The 20,144-nt window shown below is 41.9% G+C and overlaps 1 protein-coding gene across 1 annotated transcript in view; it reads right to left on the reverse strand.

Moving 5' to 3' along the window:
- The window catches only part of itga11a (integrin, alpha 11a), a 91,821-nt gene extending 73,242 nt beyond the window's left edge, over positions 1-18,579 (reverse strand). Inside the window, exon 1 of the mRNA XM_056279307.1 lies at positions 17,782-18,579. Within this exon, the coding sequence (XP_056135282.1) occupies positions 17,782-18,579 (798 nt within the window). The remainder of the gene's footprint in view (positions 1-17,781) is intronic.
- Positions 18,580-20,144: the final 1,565 nt, after the last annotated feature.

Raw genomic sequence — 20,144 nt, forward strand, 5'->3', positions numbered from 1 at the left:
TCAGTAGTATGGGCAAGAAAAATAGAGAACCAGAAAAAAACAAGGAGCAGGGAAAAGTGTCAGGGTGAAAGCATGAGAATGGAGGTGATCCAATTTCCATTTGAAGCCCTGAACGTGGCAGAGCGGTTTAATATTGCCAGTAATATCAGCAGTCTTTAAAGCTGGGTCAAAGTATTGCTGGGTTTCCTGTGTACTGGCTTCCATGCCCAGATAAATAAACCTCAGGCTGGCGGCTGCCGGTGCGACCCAGATTAGTCCACTGCTGCCTTTGGCCTGACACCAAGCTGCAGGGGCTCCACCGCAGACCCAATGACATAGAGCAGCTCCATGGGGGCGTTATGCAAACCTGGGAACAACTACTGCCTAGAAGGGGTCCTCAAAGACATAACTGAGCTCACTAACAAGCTCTTGAATTACACAATAATATGGGATGAGGGCAAGAAATGCTAATGATCAAGAATGCTAGCCATTGATGCAGATTATGGAGCAGTGGATTAAGTTTTGACAGACTTAAACATAAACCCAAGTTGAGCATGAAGGCATCTCTAAACCACCTCTTTCTGAAACCGAATATCAAATTTTTTTCCATTGATTCATTGTGTTTCCATCAAAATAGTTTACTCTGGAAGATACTTTTATAATGGACAATATACTTTTGTCCCCTTTGGCTCTTTCTTGCACCAGTATGCAAAGCCAAGGTAAATTCATTGGAAGGCATGGGGTATTTTACACCAGATGTTCTCCATACACATAGAGCCAAGTGGGCAAAACTTAGCAAGGTACCAACACTCTTTGCCAACCAAAGGGCCTCCTTAGGTCCCAAACCAAAACTCTATAAGACAGTGTTTGATGCTGAGCCACAGAGTTGAGAGTGAGAGAGTCAACTATCACGCTGAGGTACACTACTGTGCAAAAAAAAAGAAAAAAAAGAAAAAGAAATCACATAAGAAGCAACTAGAATAATTAAGAATTACTGAGAACATGTTCTGGTATGTGTTGATCTTGTGTATCTAGTGGACCACTGACAAGGAGGGAGTGAAGTAATTGCTTTCATTTATTTTACAGTAACAATTGTTCAGTTGTGAAGATTTACTATTTCATTAATTTTAATTACATGGAGACTTTACCATTTTTGCCTCTACACCACCAACACAGCATGAAGTGCCCATAAAAGTCAATCAAGAGTATGATAAGTCTAATTTGGATATCTTAGCCTCAACCACTTAAATAGCAAGCTTTGATGTAAAATAAGAGCTTCTACAAGATGCAGTCCCAGAGGGCAGACCACAAAAGCCTGCTGATTTTGCTTCGAATAATCTACTACTGTATCTAGCTACTGTTAATAAACAAGGAAGTGTCTGCAAAGTAACCCAGTTATCTTTTCGTGGTAAAATAAAGACATATTTCTCTATTGCAGAACATTTTAATGACCACTTTTAGCATGTCCATCTTTATAGCGGTTCAGTAGCGCTTAGGGTCAAAGGCCATATTTAAATGAACTATAGTGCATGGTCTAAAGTGCACGGTGCAAGTGCATTTAGGGCGTGTCCAAATCCACTTTTGCTAGTTAATGGCACATAAAATCTGGGCACTAAGTAAGGCGCAAAGCACTTTTACTTAGTCTCTTAATTAATCGTAGATGTGTTGGGCAAAACATGAATTAAACCAACCAGAGTGTCATCTACCATCCCTTTAAAGTCGAGAGGAAATGAAAGATGCCTTTTTAACCCTTTTATATTACATCCTCGGTCATATTGTACACCTATTTAACAATATAAACCAAAAAATATAAAAAATCAATTTCTTTGTATTTCTATATCAAACTCCAATCATGTTTTCTTCCTTTAAAACAAAATATGATGCGTTTCTTACCTACGCTTGAACCACCAACCAATTTCAACCAACGATATGACATCCACCTATCAATCAGTCTTCAACTTTTAGAGGCAGAGCTTAGATTCACGTTAGCTAGCTAGCAACGCGCCCACTTTTCAATATTCAAATCAAATTCCTCCCAACGTTATGTCCCGCCTATCTATCCTGTTTCACTCGGAAATACGTCATGATACAGTAATCAGATACTCATGAAATGCCGTTTCATCTGGACTTATTGCTATTTAAATGGCGGATTCGGAAAGTTGGAGTAAGGAACGGTTTTCCACTGAGCAAACGGATCTGCTAATGCGCGAATTGAAAGCTAGCCAGCAGACCATCTACGAGAGCAGTGGGAATCGGTCTTTTAGTCGTGATGTCACAATGCCTCTGATACTTGGAAGATGGCGCCCGGGGTTGCGTTGTCCTTGGAAACGGCCCAAGTCCGAAAGAGCGATTAAACTCGAGAATGGGTTACGTTTTTTTTCTTTCCCTTCTTGGAAGAGAAACGAAGGAAAGAACACAGAGGACTTAACCAAGAGGCGCAGGATGGCCTGGGTTTCAGCAGTGAGACGCAAATCGATCACGTTCCAATACATGTCGGCGGTAAGTTAGTGTGTTCTTTGCATTTTCACAAAGGTAAGTTTTCCTTTCTCTCACACACACATAACGTTAGCTAACGTTACGTAGCTAACGTTACCGTACAGTCTCACATGCACAGAACTGTTAAACTGATTGTCTAACTGCATTAGATGGATGGTGATAACGTTGGCTAACGTTGTACTTGGATACGATTTGAGTTAGCTATGATCGATTTAGCTTGCTATGATACAAACGATTAATGATCCATAGCGTTAACGTTAGCTAGGTAACGTTTTTGCAAACGTAAACAATGCCTCTGCTCCTTGGAAGATGACGCCCGGCGTCGCGTTGCCCATGGAAACGGCCCAAGTCCGAAAGACCGATTCACCAAAGCTCCCTGAGGTGAAGCAGGTGATGGAGGAAGTAGCGGTGAGCGTGTCCTCGTCTTCTGACATCACCAGAACAGCCGCACAAGGCCGAAAGCGGTATAATGATGTCAGGAGACGGGGAAAACGAAACACCGAAAACATCAATGCCAATTAGCTAATTCTGATAAATATGACCATTTTGACATTTTAACTATTGTGATGTGCACAATAATAAGCTTTCACATTGTAATGTTTTTAGTTTTAATCTTTTGCATGTTTGTGCGCTACTGCGCGTCCCTGTGTGTGTAACAAGTAGAGTGTACACGTGTTGTGCACCCGCCTATGTAGGCGCATCTTACTATTTGAATAAAGCGAAAATACTGCGCCATTGACTTTAGACCAGGCTTTTGTTGGTCAATGGCGCAATCGCTTTCCGCCACCTCAAGACAGCAATTCGCCAACAATGCCTGACCAGGCCTCATTTTAAGACCAATACGCTATTTAAACAACGTGGGTGCTGGGTGGGAAAATGACAAAGTGCGTCAGTCTGAAACTAGCAAAGACACTTGCATTGCGCTTTGCGCCAGGTGTACGTTAGGGCCCAAAAACTCGATATGCTCTACAAATGGGAATAGATAGCTTTGCTTACTTCGTATTATGTGCGCTTTACTATTCTTATGAGGCACTATGTACATTTTGGTATGTATGAAGTATAAAAATGAATAGAATTGTCTTGTCAAGAATCAAGTCAGGCCAAAAAATGATAAGAACGATAGGCACACTGAAGAACAGCTGGACAAATTGTGAGTGGTAATATTATGTCAATCACTGACACTCCTTTTTTACATTATGTCTGTCACCTAGGTCTGGATGAGACAACACGCCTGAAAGTGTTTGTTGGTCAGTGAGTCCCCACAATTGCATGCGCTATGGTCTTAAATGGAGCGCCTTCCTTGCACGCCTGCCAATATTTAACTGCAGCCAACATTTTGTCTTTGCTCACAAACTTAATCTTTAAACATAAGGTCGGCATCTCTTCTCCCCTCCAGTTCTGTGCGAGTCCAAAACTCGGCCCCAACAAATTCCAAAATCAAAGCAAATATTTATAAGAGAGTTCCTGTCTTCTAGTGTATCCTAAATGGAGCCATTAAAGTAAATGAATTTCTTCTCCACAAAAATTTGATGCTCAAACCTCAAAAATCCTTTTCCTGTGTTGACATCAACATGATGTAGCTTGACATAAGAGAGAATTATTCTTGACTGCACCAAGTAATGCTACATAAGTTTGACAATCAATGGCCAAAGATTTACCCAGACACAATTAGAATAATTGATGAGCTAAAAAAACAAAACAATATCTTGACCCATCATTTTCACTGGTTCCCTATTTCATTATTACTGAAAAAGTGTCTATATGAAGTGCTGATCAACTATAATTGTAATTGTATTTAGTCCATATCCCTTTTCTCTCTCTCTCTCTCTCTCTCTCTCTCTCTCTCTCTCTCTCTCTCTCTCTCTCTCTCTCTCTCTCTCTCTCTCTCTCTCTCTCTCTCTCTCTCGCACTCTCTCTGAATCTCTCTCTCTCTTTCTCACTCGTTCTCTCTCTGAATGTTACTGCAATTGTGATTTCACTGGTAACTGACCCCTGTGTTGCTTGCACAACAGCATCTCTCTAGTTGCTTGGAACTGTGAACTGCTGATCAAGAAAAGATAGAATCAACTTTCATTTCAAAGTACATGCCTGCTTCCAATGAAAGACAGAGCACCTCAATGGACCTGAGCAAGCCAACACATCCTTCAATAAAGCCCTCAACTCAGCCTCCCTCTCTCTCACTACAGCATGGGGTCAAGATTTGAGGATACAATTTTAAATTATGGAAAGAATAAAACCGTCATTTATTCACTTAAGAAAATGTCTTGACTCTACGGAGTTTACAGCCAACCAGTGTGTCAATACTCAGCTTTCAGATTCAGTACCCAACGCCTGGAACAGATGAATTCGTGAAAAATTTTATTTTTGGACATGTTGCTTAATTTAGCTGTGTGTGAGTCTGGTAATCTGGATCTTCATTTAAAACCTTTAGATCCAAAGTCTTGAAAGTTTTCCAGCCACAACTGGGATGGATAGATGTTAAAACTACCATTTATTACGCAGTTACTGTACTGCCAAGACACAGAAAGATGGACAGATTTATATATCTAAAACCACACTTAGATGTCCACACACACACACACACACACACACACACACACACACACACACTTGCGCTCACCTAGCAGCTGGCTGCAGATCCAGAGCAGAAGGAAGCAGTAGTACTCCATATGTAAACTGGTGTGTATATGTGTGTCTATTTGTACGCGTGCATGTATTGTCAGTGAGTGTGTATGCGTGTGTGTGTGTGTTGGGTGGGCTGAGGCAAAGAGTCCCAGCTGCGTGTACTGTTAAAGATCCGGTTCTGATTGACTTCCCTCTTAGTCAAAAGGCTCCCTATATCTTGGAGGAGTAGGAGGGAACTTTGAAGAAGGAGGTCCACCCTTGCACAGCAGGCAGGGATCCTGTCTCTCTCTCTCCCACTCATTCAACTCTGTGCAACTGAAGCTGAGATGTACACAATGGGAATTCTCAAAAATGTTGGAGGGAAGTTAATGGCAGTAGTGTAGGCTTCTATATATACAGACAGTGGCAGATTTTGATGGGAAATGATGTAGAGACGGAAAAAATAAACATGTCTACCTTGGAAATGGTAACAAGGGGGTAACGGTAAAGTTAAAAACAAATAAAAAAAAAACACACACTACAGACAGAAGATGTGGACAGAGTTGTATCGGGGAGCCTTGGTTCCCTGAAGTAAAATCCCATTCATTTTTCCCATAGACAATGTCACGTGACTGCCCATTCGAGCATTTCTGACAATTAGGTGGTTCTGAAACTCTACCAACCGAATCATCAGTATGAACAATTAATAACTTCAGGGGAAAAGTTCTGACTCCTTGAAGAAGTCAAAGGTACAAGATTGTACATAATTTTAGGAGATAAGTCAACTACGAGTCCCAAGAGTTTAAAATTCTGTTGCCCACGCTGGTAAAGCTATGTAGCTAACTAAACTTCGGATAAGATAATTCAGCAGTAACGACCGCACGTCATTAAAAAAGGGATTTGATCAAGGGTCACACAATGCTAATTGGCTAATCAATGCTAATGGTAATTTGCAGGCTGTTAGCATTTTGTGACCCTCGATCAAATCACCTTTTTTCTAGCTGTGCAGTTGTCTGAAAACAGAAACTTAAAGTTATGTCAGTGACAACACCTGTACAACTGAAGGCGATAGAATGTTTGTCCTTTAATATTGCAAGCAACGAGAAGAACCAATCTTTTACCCTACTAAGACAAAGTGGAAGTATGCTGGTAAAAAAGGTCTATTCGGTGAAGGAGTGGTAGATTCTCCATTGTAGCAACCTCAAAGCTCATGGGTACTGTAATTTTTGACATACCAAACAGACTACAAAACTTGATTTCTCAGAAACAAAGCTGAAACCTTTATAAGTCCATGAAATATCCTTATAGTATGACTTAATCATCCGGGAGACTTCCATGCTACTGTGCTGAGTATTATTGCAGTAACTGTTAAAAGTAAAATTTCCAGCGGGTGGACTGAATGGGAAAAACTCTCTCAGGAACCAGTGGCTGTGCCCACTTCTCCAGTCCTGTTAATTTTGAGCTGAATTTGCTGATTCCTTTGTTGACACCAGAGACCAGAGATTAAAATCAGAGCCAAGTAAAAGGATCTTTGTTGACCAGTTGTTTTGATGAATTGCACCATTAGCCAAGGAAAGTAATGAGCACAATGCATTTTAGTTAATGTTGCCAGTAGCATAGTGTCGTTAATTTGTTTTTCCTTTATGTATTGCTTTGTGTTCAACCTGCCTTTACACATATTCATGATTATGCTTTTGAATGTCCAACCAGTAAGCCTCACACATTTTTCCTTGTTTCAGAGTTGAAAGTCCTTTGTCATATTGAAGCTACGTACCACACATGGTATCATCATGGTGCGACCACAAAGTAACCAGAGTATTAACAGTGGAACGCAAATTTGGGGTTTGTATGTTACCTCATATCCTTGCAGTTGAACCAACCAGTCTTAACTATGTACAATGATCTCACTTATGTAACAACTTATAGTTTGTTTTCGGGGCATAAGTCAATACTTTTTGAAATCCATTTGTGGTCACAAAGTGCACTACTAATCCACTACCTAACCACTACATGCCATATCAGACCACAGAGGTCTAATTTTCACTGAAACTCAAAAATTAATTTTCTGCAATGCACTGATAGTACAAAATCTACTTTTGCAAAGCAAATATAGTTTAACAACTTCAAACCTGATGAACTGATTCAACCTTCTTTGATTTTCTTACCTGGATTATTGAGCACGCATGAAGACAGTTTAACAACTTGATTCACATTTCAATTTAAATGACTCATCAGGTTTTCTTAACCTAGCTTGATGAAGTTTGATGGATTTTATTCAGTTTTCAGAATAGTGGAAAAGGTGTTACTTCAAACCAACCTACTGACTCTCTCCCCTCAACTGTACTCTCACAGACCAATAGGAAACAAAAACCACTATTCACAATTATGCTAACTCACAAAATTTTACATATTTAATGTATTTCGTTTTGAATCTGCATAGTCAAACAGGCTGTTTGAGATCAGAGTTGCTTGTAAAATGTGGCATTTAGTAATAAAAGCCCTCAAATGGTCATAGTTGATATCCAGCAGAGAGCCTGTTAGCAGCCTTTCCGATCTTGGTCTTAGTGAGTGTGGAAACATGGCTACCATACATCTGCAACGTCTCCACCTTCTTTGGAAACACAATCAGTTTTTATTTTCCAAACACAGACATCAGATGAACAAATTGATTGGTGCCACAAACACACAGGATAACTATAACTATGTCTATGTCTTAAGAAGTGCAACCCAACAGCCCCCCCCCCCAGAAAAAAAAATAAGGGCTTGCTTTCATCAAGGGTGCTTGAATAGTCATTGCAGTTTTCTCTTTCGTGACTTCTGCTCTGTGAACTGTTGGCTCTCTTGTTGCTTCTCTAAAGTCAGGAAATTAGACCCGGTACCTACTGCTTGTGTCTACATATGTCCTCCTTGCAATGTTGATTTAAGTGTTAATGGCCAGAGTCCCAAGAAAAGTTATTAGACCCACAGCAGTCTAAGGAGAATGAAATGTGTCTTCAGTCCCCGGTTAGATACATTCCTATTGATTATAATAGTTTGGAGATATCCTCAAATCTTACAGCAGGGACTAAAGTAATATGTTGTAGTCTGTTCACATTTACGATTCCCAGCTAAACGTGCAAAGCCATATCTGCTGTATTATATTCTGTTTCTTAATCTGAGTTCATGGCTTTTCCTTGGTCTTCTAATACAGATACAAGGATGCAATAATCTTCTAGTTAAAAGAGAAAATAGCATTTTAGAGGTTCATTAGCCTGATAGATTACTGTTTGTGGCATTTTGTTCCCCCCCCCCCCCCCGAGTTCAGACGGAAAGATAAAACACATATTAGGTTACCTTAGGACCATCATTAGTACTCTGATTTTCCAAAACAGACTAACTAGGCAACAAAATACAGAAATATTATAACAAAAAAAGCAACATGCCTTGTTGCTTAACATTCCTCCGAACTAAATATCCACAAATTGGCAAGAAAACTGAAGAGGTTAAACTGGGGGTTGGCTAACATTATAACATAAAAAGTTCAATATAAACATGAAAAGTTTCATAACAAGAATTGCATCGACCACTACTGTGGGCAAAGACTCATGGCCCAAGAATCTCCCACTGTCAGCTTGCAAGACAAATGATAAATCAGAGAGGAACCTACAATTAAGATTAGGTCTTTTGCTCTGAATAGAGGCAGTGTGCCAGTGCAATTTCAGGAGTCTGGCTCTTTTTGTCAGTATTTCCAGACCCGGGTTGGGGGTGCAGGGTTGTGTGGGGGGTGTTCTCCCCAGTGCTGTTCTGCTGACCAAAATTGCCATGTGGATATTTAACTCACTTTCAGAGAAGGGAATGGGGAGGGTACCGAGGGGGAAGTTAAAGGAGTATGAAAAATTAGGTTTTGACTTCCTAGTGTTCTTCCCCTTCCTGAAGTGTGAGGTGTGCAGTCCCAAAGTGAAATACAGCCTAAATCAATACTTAACAGGGGCCGTACTTACCTCACCTTTTTAGGGCCCTGTCCAACAGCACGCTGCAACTGCAAGCAATTACCTCAGTCACCCCTGGATTATCGGCTCATGTGCGATGTATGGCTGTCCGTTTAGGGACAGACAGAAGCTTGAGCCACGCACAGGTCAAGTCTGCTGGGATCAAAAGACCTCTGTTGAATTTTGGGCTTTAGTGCATGCCTCATGTTCAGATCCACATCTATCACCAGTCATAACACCAAGTTTGAGACCTCCCAAACCGGTCCTTTTGTTTCTTTTGCTCAGCCACTGTTTTTGTGAGGAATGAAGGGAGGTAGATGCAGAAGACCTAAAATGAACTAAATAGGAAGCAAGTTTAGCAGTATTTTTTCCAGTTGAAAATTGAAACATGTACGTATAACACAAGACGCCGCTTGAGAGATGACTGTCTATCCAGTTTTATGTTCCTCTGTGAGCCTAGCTTGCTGTGATATTATTGCAGCAGCCAACAATGATAGAAAGTTTGGTTGAAAGCCCAGCAGTCATGGAGATTTCAGTGACAATCTCTGTCTCTCTCTCTCTCTGTCTGTCTGTCTGTCTGTCTCTCTCTCTCTCTCTGTCTGTCTCTCTCTCTCCCTCTCTCTCCCTTCCTCTCTCTCTCTCTCTCTCTCTGACGGACTTCTCCTTGATTGCCCGGGATCTACAAATAATGTGGATGAGTGCTGCCTCCTTTGATGTGCAAGGGATGAATTAGATTTGGGAGCAGATCTAAAAGCTCAGAGTGAAGTTCAAAGCCTTTGCCATTCACAGGTACCGGCGTCTTCCCATGCAGTCCTAATACCCACAGTCCCACAGAAAACATTAGCCAAGCTGACTTCACAACATATTAAGATCTTGTAAGAGTCCTGTCATAACTGGTCTTCAAACCCTATTGCAAAGGATATTGCTTGGAAGTCCCTCCCGAAACTTTCAGCAGTACATGCTGAAGCATCTCTCATGTGGGAATGTTACTTTCCACAAATGACAGCCAAGTAAGACAAGAGAAGAATGCAACAAAAATGAATTTCACAGCAGTGCAACGCACACGCACTTAATGTTTTCCGAACAGTTTCTTGAAATGTGATGTTTTTTGAAGCAACTCATTTTGGACCCAAACCACCTGTTGTGAAGACACTGAGCAGGAATTACCGCATATTACCGGTCCATAGCCCTGTATAAAGCATTAACCTGGAGAAACTATTGGAGGTCACTTTTAGTGGTTATTGCAGAGCTCAGCACTAAACATATTATACTGAACGTGCCTTAACCAAGAATAACTCACCCAACATACGCATATTAAAATATGTTGATCTCTCTGAAATAATGTGCTGATTTCTAAGTATCCTCAAATTGCTAAAAAGTCCATTATGGTCTGAATATCTGTATTAGAGCTTAACCTGGCCAACGCATGGCTATCAGTCAACAGCGAATGATCTTTAAGGCTTATATCAAGTTACTTTTAGTCTTAGTTGTGTAAGCTAATCTCTAATTTACTTAAAAGTTAAAGGAAGTTGAAATAGTTTGTTCTGATAAATGACATCGTCCTTCAAGAATGAGGCGAGATCATCAGCCGATGGTGGAGGGAAATCAGTCCGCAAGCTGAGTATTAAGAAGAGGTTTGGACGGGGAGAAGGTCAGGAGGTATTCAGTGGTTTTCTGGCTCAGCTGCCATGGAGAAATCCTGTTACACTGCAGTGTGCAGACAATGTTGTTTGGTTTTGGGCTGCAGTGTGGTGCGGTGTTTCTTTCCTAGTGTCATAGTCTTACAGTTTCATATTATGCATGCGGTACGAGGAGAATCTACTGTTGTTTCAAACTCAGACAGTGAATTTGTACTCCGCCGAAGCAACACTATAGCAACGCTTGTGGCGGGTAAATAAGTAAAGTAATGATAGTGTTTGTGTGTATGTGTGATGGAGTGGGGTCTGTTCTAAATACTGGAGCGGACATAGGTATATGCAAAGATTCCACGGTATTCAATTAACAAAACAAAACGGCAACACCAAGGTGGAGATTGTATATGTAGTGTTTGTATAGTCCATTTTAAACAGCTGTTTTTTCCATTTGCTCTGTGCTAATGGATGTTTCCAAAAGATGACATTAGAATAAACAGTTTATCATAGTTGGTACACTCATCCTGAGATCTATGGCTTAGACTTTTCAAAGTAGCGCTACCCACGGCTAAGCTGAAGTGGAAATACAGAAGACGTCCCACATATATAATTATGTGCAAGTATTTGTGGTGTGCTTTTGGACCAGAAAGTAGAAATGCAAGGTTATATGTTAAGAGTGTGAGCTTCTGTTTGTTTTGGGGTAAATAAGCAGAGATGCTCTAAAAAAGGCACCTGAGCAACTCTTCTTCTCTTCCCTTCTCTTCTTCTCTTGAAGTTTCAATTTGGCTTGGATGTTTGGTTTAGATTTAAATTGTTTTTGGCACAACTGACCCAGAAGTATCAAGAATCAAATCCATTTAGTCAGCATACAGACATTTTTCGATAGCTCTGTGCTATTAAACTTTTTTAAAAAATTTTTTATTTTTCCCCCTTTTCTCTCACCAATTGTACCCGGCCAATTACCCCACTCTTCCAAGCTGTCCCGGTCTCTGCTCCACCCCCTCTGCCGATCCAGGTAGGGATGCAGACTACCACATGCCTCCTCCGATACATGTGGAGTCACCAGCCGCTTCTTTTCACCTGACAGTGAGGAGTTTCGCCAGAGGGACATAGTACGTGGGAGGATCATGTTCCCCCCACAGTTCCCCCTCCCCCCTGAACAGGCGCCCCGACTGACCAGAGGAGGCGCTAGTGCAGCGACCAGAGCACGTAGCCATATACGGCCCATATCCGGCTTCCCACCTGCAGACATGGCCAATTGTGTCTATAGGGATGCCGCCGGAGGTAACATGGGGATTTGAACCGGCAATCCCTGTGTTGGTAGGCAACGGAATAGACCACCATGCTACCCAGATGCCCTAAACTTCTAACTTTACGGTGATTCATAAGTCCAGAGAAATTCTGACAAAGTCTCACAAATCATGTTTGTCATTTGCACTGCGAGAAGGGGTTAACTGATAATGAACTTATTATGAATTGAAAATATTGTGAAAATGAAATTAAAGCTGTATGGCTCTTCAAAAATCCTTAGAGATTTTTCATACTAATCAGAGTATCTTGCTCTGACATTTGCAAATGGCTACAACTTAGTCATCATCCTGAAAGTGCTGTGTAAGGAAACCTGCACTTGTTTAGTCTGCCAGTGAACATAACTAGATGGTTTCCTCATACAAACAGAGACCCCGTGGTGTTCAGAAAGCGGGTGCCACAATAGTTAAATGTATTGCATTAACCTGGAGTGCTCAACTCCATGCACTACAAATGAAATAAATATTTGGATGAAGCGTTTCCTGCATACTCAGCTATCCCCATCCATCTATGTTATTTGGTACTTAGTAGTTTGTCAGGGGATATTAATACATTGGCCTCAATGGATCTTACTCAGTATTTCTAAGATTTGGTATATTGCTTTCACAATTGGCAATTACCTCCTTTTCTTTTTGGATCTGCAGTGGAGGTCCAAATCAACTTAGGAGTCCAAGAGGGAAATAACCGTCACAGGAACCATGAAATGTAGGAAAAGCAGTGGGTATCAGCAGTATACTTCTGGTGGGGGGATTGACAGTAATGGTTGTTTGCCAAGATCCAACATAACCTATTTTTCTTGTTCACCATTCACCTCTTTTTAATTTATCAAGTCTACTGAACATGTCCTCTTGAAAAGCCTGAACAGACAAAGTGACAGTTGCTGATTGACTAATTACAATCTCATTAATGGTCAGATGTCTTGGGAAATTTTTTAGTATGTTGTAAAAAAAAAACAGACACAAAAGGGGCATCTACAGATATTAGAAGAAGAAGGAAGAAATGTTTCTGTCTGAGTTTGTGTGAGTCATTCTAACTTTTCCAGATCTCTGGCAAAGGAGTAGATTGAGTTATGCCAGTAGCAATAGTAGACTAATGTGGAAACTGAAGCCACACACCACAAGATGGATGACAATGGAACACCACACAGCTAATGCAGCCAGATTCAGGGCAAAGCTGACTCTCTCGACACCTAGCAAACACAAATCTTTGCAGTCCTTATGTAATTCTTGCCATTGACGATGTAATTGGTGACATATAGAGAGTATAAAACGTTTTCCTGGCTGACACATATATATAAAAAAACACTTTCTGCAAGTACAGGTTACACTAGAGTGTTGCCTGTGACACAATCATAGGAAAATTAATAAATTCATACAACCCCCATACTCAGTTCTCATTGGACGAGTGAGTTGTGTCCTTTAAAAAAAATAATCCATTCGGGGTTATTAATTTTGTACAATGGTTTCCAGAATCTGTGCAAGCAACAATCGAAATGACACACGCGCATGCGCACACACACACACACACACACACACTACACTCATTTCTCCAGTCAAGTCACTCAAGACTCATGAGAATGTGAAGGAATTAGTCCTCAAACACACTCTTAGGTCATACCGCCCTGTGGTCTAAAATAAACCTTTTGCCTCCGTCATGTCTTCATCACAGGAGAACACATACTCCTGTTTCATTGTGTTTGCATCCACATTCATTTGGAGACAGATGGAAAAATTGTACTTGAGGGGGAACATTTTTTTGTCCTTTTGGATCTCAATGGAAAACCAAACAGTCTACAATTTTCTACATGTAATTATTAGCTTTCGAGAAGCTTATGGATAATTATCTATTGCAGGTTGACCACTCAAACACCAAGCTAAATCCCCCTCACAGAGTTTTTAAATGTGCTCCATATGACAACACGCAGCGGATAATGTAACACATTTTGCGGTGTGTTATTTTTTAGTGGGACGTCTATGTATCATGGCATTGTGTTTTTTTAGACCCTGGCAGCTACCGTTTAAACCGGCCATTAGAACCCTCTATTTATTCTCGTACCAGACATGACAAATAGTTTGCTCTGGAAAAGATTCATTCATTTCCCTTAACTATTCCTTATCCATACACTTTTGTAGTGCTGATTCACTGGACAAGGAAAAGGTGTGTGTCCTTTAAGTTTATTTTCACCAAAATGGATGTTAACATTGCATTGGGGTCCCTGATGAATACATAAATACACTTAACACTAGGGGTCGACCAATATGGGTTTTTTTTTCAGGGCCGAAACCAATACCGATTATTTGTAAGTTATGGAGGCCGATAGCCGATAGTCAGTTGCAGTAAAAATAAAAAATGTTGTGCCAAAATTTACAGCAACACAAACCGCAACACAAGGCTGCCTTTAAATGAACATATGTTTGATTGAATTTTTTGTAAAACAGAATTTAAAAAAAAAAATTTTTTAAGTGCATGATGTTTAAGGCACTAGATAACAATCTTGAGTGGAATTCTTTTTTGATTAAAAATAAATAACTTGAAACGTGAAATTGAAAGGAATTAAACAGCATGGACAGCAGGAAGTAAACCTTGATCAGACTGAATAATTATATTAAAATAACTCCACATAATTTGGTTAAAGTGCTCCCAGCAGGCTTTGACTGAACTGAATGGAAAAATGTACGTGTCATTATTTTCCCATTCTCTTATCTTTGTGATGGGTCCTTGGGGTAATGAACTCACCGGCCAACACAAAATTCTATTTGGGGTTTTTATTCTGAATGCTGCCTCACTTCAATAGGAGGACAGCGGTCGATAGGAGAATAGAAAGAAATAGATCACGACTGCATGAAAATAAAATATACAAATGAAAATGTACCCAAATGAAATATATACAAATGAAATACAGTAGTGGGCTTCGCCATTCACTTGCAGCCACGTTTCAAGATGGCCTCCTCAGCATGGCTGGCCAAGAACAGCTACAGCAAAACTGTCTACCCCGATGCAGACTGCTATGCATCTCTGTCCACCATGCTTCACCCTGTCCTCGCTCTGACTGACACTAGGCGTCGCGCGTGTGATGTTATAACCCTGCGTCGAGCTTAATCTCTTAAAGGGGCAGTACAGAATTTCATTTCACTGCAGGAAGAAAGATCGGTTCTTTACCACCCGGCTACACTCTCCCCTGCTGAATGTCAATGCCCTCAGTGACTTAGTCTGAGTTCCTCACTTCCTTAACTGCTTCCTGGAAGAATACCTTCCCAAGGCTTGAAATGAGCTGTGTTAACACCTCAGGACTAAGTGACATTGCGTTGCAAGTTGACCTAGGTTCATTAAATGGATTTGAGTGGATACCAGCAGTAGCTCTTTGGCTTCTTCTAGGACAGGGGTCGGGAACCTTTTTGACTGGGAGAGCCATAAAAGCCAAATATTTCTAAATATATTTCATTGAGAGCCATATAGTATTTTTAACGTATAATAAATTAAATATGTCTTACTTTTAATGCGACTTCTGGTGCTGCATGGTTTTGCTGATGGCCTTGTAGTCTGGTTCATACATGGTGAGGTTGAGCTTCATGCAGGCGTTGAGGCTTCCATCAGTTAAACGTGAGCATAGGTTGGTCTTAATGTTCCTCATATGCGAGAAAGACTGTTCACATGCATATGTAGAGCCAAACATGGTCAATACGGCAATACTCACACGCTGCATTGTGTGGTATGTCACAGGAAGCTCGTTCCAAGTTTTAAGAATCAGCTGGTCTTCAGGTTGAAGATTTTTAATTTCTGTCCACTTGTGTTCCCTCGCCAGCTCTGCTCGCTGTCGCGCAAGACTTTCCAACTCTCCATTAAGTGACTTGAACTTACTCATCCACATGTCTGATGCCTTCAGGTCAGCAACTTCCAGCTCAAAGTCTCCGATAGAGACCCCGGGGATGCATGTCAGGTCGATTTTGTCCACTGCACACTCATGTGGATGAGTGATGAACTTGAAAAGACCAGTGCGTGCACGAAATTCTCCAAAACGTGCTTTGAATGACTGCAGGAGATTGAACGTAAAGCCAGCTAGCTGCCGGAGATCCAGATGTTGAGTGGAGTCACTTGCTAAGCATGCATCTCTAAATTGTTGCAGTCTTTCAAAGTGCAGAAGACGACCTGTTTCAATGTCCCTGAGAAAGACTTCCAGCTTGCTTTCAAATGCAAACACTGCTTGTTGAAGGGATGAGATTGTATTTCCAATACCTTGCATTTTCACATTGAGCTGTTTCAGATGGCCAGTTATGTCCACGAGATAGTGAAACTGCAGGAGCCAGTCAGTGTTGTCTAGCTCAGGATGCTTGACGCCTTTCATTTCAAGAAAAGTCTGGATTTCACTCAGGCAAGCTGCAAAACGGCTGAGCACCTTCCCCCTTGACAACCAATGCACGTTGCTGTGTAAAAGCAGACCGGGATAATGATTCCCAACTTCTTCTAACAGAGCTTTAAACTGGCGATCATTTAAAGCTCGGGCAACAATAAAGTTGACCACTCGAATGACCAGAGACATCACCTCGCCAAGCTCCTGGCCACACGTCTGAGCGCAAAGCGCCTCCTGGTGCAGGATGCAATGAAAACTTAGGATGGCTCTCTTTTCATGTTCACGGAGAAGCGCTACAAATCCTTTGTTCTTCCCCAACATACAGGGTGCACCATCAGTACAGACAGAAATAAGTTTATCCATCGGTAGTTTTTTTTCTTTAGCAAACTCCATGAAAGACATGAATAAATCCTCTCCTCTTGTTGTCCCTTTCATTGGCAAAACAGCCAAGCTTTCCTCACGCAGTGTGTCACCTGCAGCATACCTGGCAATGATACTGCACTGAGATAGATGGCTAACGTCTGTTGACTCATCTAACGCGAGAGAAAAGTATGTCCCGGCGTTTATGTCCTTAATTTGTGTTTCCTCGACTTGATTTGCCATCATGATGCTACGATCGTGCACAGTTCTTGCTGACAGGGGCATGTCTTCTATTCGTTTGATTATCTTGTCTTTATTTGGGAAGTCATCAAACAGTTCATTGGCCACATCAAGCATGAATGTTTTGGCATACTCGCCATCTGTGAATGACTTTCCATTCCTTACTATTGCCAAAGCCCCCGCAAAGCTAGCGGAATTCCCGTCACCTTGCTTGGTCCACACACGTAGTTGCTGCTGACTCGTCTGCACTCTCCGCTGTAGCTCCTCGCATGCCCTTTTCCTGCTGTCCCCCGCTGGATATTTCGATGCAAATGAAGCATGGTGCGTATCGAAGTGCCGCTTTATATTTGACCGTTTCATCAATGCAATTTTATCATTGCATATTAGACATACCGCAGATCCTGCTCTCTCCACAAATGCAAATTCCTCTGTCCACGCAGCCTGGAATGCACGGTAATCATCGTCTTTTTTTCTTTTCGCCATCTTTTCCGTTACAAGGGTTGAAGCGGATAAACTAGTTGGCTATCTGATAAAATTGATTTCTTCACCTTTACAATGACCCGGACATGCTCGCGAGCCATTGGTTCCCGACCCGACCCACGGGTGACCCGTGACCCGTGAAATTTATCTTCAAAACTAATTTCTGTTTACTTTAAAATGACACAGTATTATTAAGAAATATCACAAGTATTTTAAAATCAGTTCCAAACTGATTTTTTTGAAAAAAAAAATAATTTTCAACTCAAAATTGTCTGGGAGCCATATGCCGTCACCGGAAGAGCCATATATGGCTCGCGAGCCATAGGTTCCCGACCGCTGTTCTAGGAGCTGGGACAGGTACCCTCACCTCTGATTCGGGCCCTCTAGGATTTATTCCCACATCCACCATCTCTGGCACACCTTCTGGCTCAGGAGAGTTCAACTCCTTCTGAACAGGCACCAGAACCAGTTCTGACTCATTCCCCACGGGGTTATTATTTACCACTTTTACACCTTCAGATAGCAAGTCTGTGGGCTGTCTCAACTGGGGATAAGTTACCTGCTCAAGTACTACACCCTCTGGTTCAGCAAGCTCGGGATCAACTGGGTCAGAAGCCAACTCCTTCACAGATGAAACACCAAGGGGGGAAGTTATTCGTTTGTCTTCAGACAGAGGACCAGAATTAACACAACTGCGCAAATCAACATGATTAACTCTCTTAGTAGGACCACCCTCTACTGGCTCCACGGTGTAGGTAGTCCCATGCACCTCGATCACTTTATAAACAGTAGGGCCCCAAGAGTCCTGAATTTTGTTCCTCCCTAGAGGTCTGTAGCGCAAATAAACCAACTGACCCACATCAATGGGCGGACAGTACACTTTTTCATTCAGAGGAGAAATCCTCTCAGCTGCTTTGCACTCAGTGTATTCTTTGGCTTTCTCATGTGCATCTCTCAAGCGCTCTTGATGCACAACTAACCAATCATGTCTTGAGTTTGCTACAGGCTCCTTACCGAGTAAAGCATCCACGGGAAGGTGAGGATTAACGCCAAACAGTAAATAGTATGGCGAGTACCCAGTGGTAGCATGTGGTGTGACGTTGTAAGCATAGATCAGTTCAGGTAGGTGTTCGGGCCAACGGCGCTTCTGGGCTGGGGTAAGCATACGCAACAGATCTTGAAGCGTTCAGTTAAAACGCTCACACTGTGCGTTTCCCTGAGGGTGATATGGTGTGGTATGCGTTTTCCTCACTCCATATAGTTTGCACAACTCCCCAACCACCTCGCTCTCAAAATTTCTGCCCTGGTCCAAGTGCAACCTTTCAGGTACTCCATATTTCATAAACCACTCTTTAAGGAGAATCTTGGCAGTGGTATCTGCCTTTTGGTCTTTGGTGGGGAAGGCTTGTGTAAACTTAGTGAAAACGTCAGTAACCACCAAGACGTTCTCACGCCCGTCCGATGCTGGTTCAAGAACCGTAAAGTCTACTGCAACAACTTCCAATGGTCTAGAAGCCATGAACGACTTCATAGGGGGTCGTATCTTGGGCTGTGGCATCTTAGTCAATATACACCTCTGACACTTCTTGATCCATATCTCAACGTCATTATACATTCTAACCCAGAAACACCTTTGTTTCAACAGGTTTATAGTGCGCTCTATGCCCTGATGACCCATATGATCATGGACACTCTCTAGCACTGGTTGTTTCAGACAGGAGGGCAAGAGCAACTGTTGACATTCACCTTGGTGAGGGACACTGACAACACGGTACAATAACCCACTTATATCTTGGATATACTTCCTCTGTTTTAAAAGTGCCTTAACTGGTTTAGACAGAGCAGACCTCTCATGGCCATTTGGCTCTCTCTCTCTATCCCAAAACTTCCTGAACTCACTGATTGTAGGGTCATTGGCTTGAAAGTTACAAAGTTCAACTTTTGTGTAACCAGGAAGAGTAGGCGTGTTTCCTTGAAATGTATTGGCCTCCCTAGCGACACCAGCTTCCATGACATAAATCTGCCTTACACTACCACAATTGACACCGGCCGTCACTAATTCCGGGCCTAGAGCAGTTCTCTTGTGAACGAGGTTACAAATGGTCACACAGTTGTCAAACTCTTCATCCTCTGACTGATTAATAGGCTCCCCTGCTAACGGCTGTCGTGAGGGCATCAGCCGCTGCATTCCATTGCCCTGGGCGATACCTCACTTCAAAATCAAAAACCGCCAACTGAGCTACCAATCTCTGCTCAATTTCTCCAAGCTTAGCTGTTTTTAGGTGGCACAACGGATTATTATCCGTGAAAGCTATAAACTTCGACCCCAGGAGATAGCCCCGAAATGTTTCCCCTACAGCCCATTTGAGGGCAAGTAGTTCTAACTTCATGCTACTATAATTTCTGTCATTCCGTTCAGCATTGCGCAACCTCTTGCTGGCATATGCTATGACCCTCTTATGTTCACCTTGCTGCTGGTAAAGGACCGCACCCAATCCCAAACTACTCGCATCTGTCTCCAAGATGAATGGAAGAGTAAAATCTGTGTAGCCTAGGATAGGGGCTGAAGTAAGTTTCTCCTTAAGGGACTCAAAAGACAATTGACACTCAGCTGACCATAATGACTCAAATTCCCGGTTGTTTCTAGCAGGGCTACCATCGTGAAGACACTGATTGACCAGATCATGCAAAGGACCAGCAGTCTTTGAGAACCCCTCTATGAACCTTCTG

The sequence above is a fragment of the Lampris incognitus genome, chromosome 4, assembly GCF_029633865.1.
Source record: "Lampris incognitus isolate fLamInc1 chromosome 4, fLamInc1.hap2, whole genome shotgun sequence".
In the NCBI taxonomy this organism is placed as follows: Eukaryota; Metazoa; Chordata; class Actinopteri; order Lampriformes; family Lampridae; genus Lampris; species Lampris incognitus.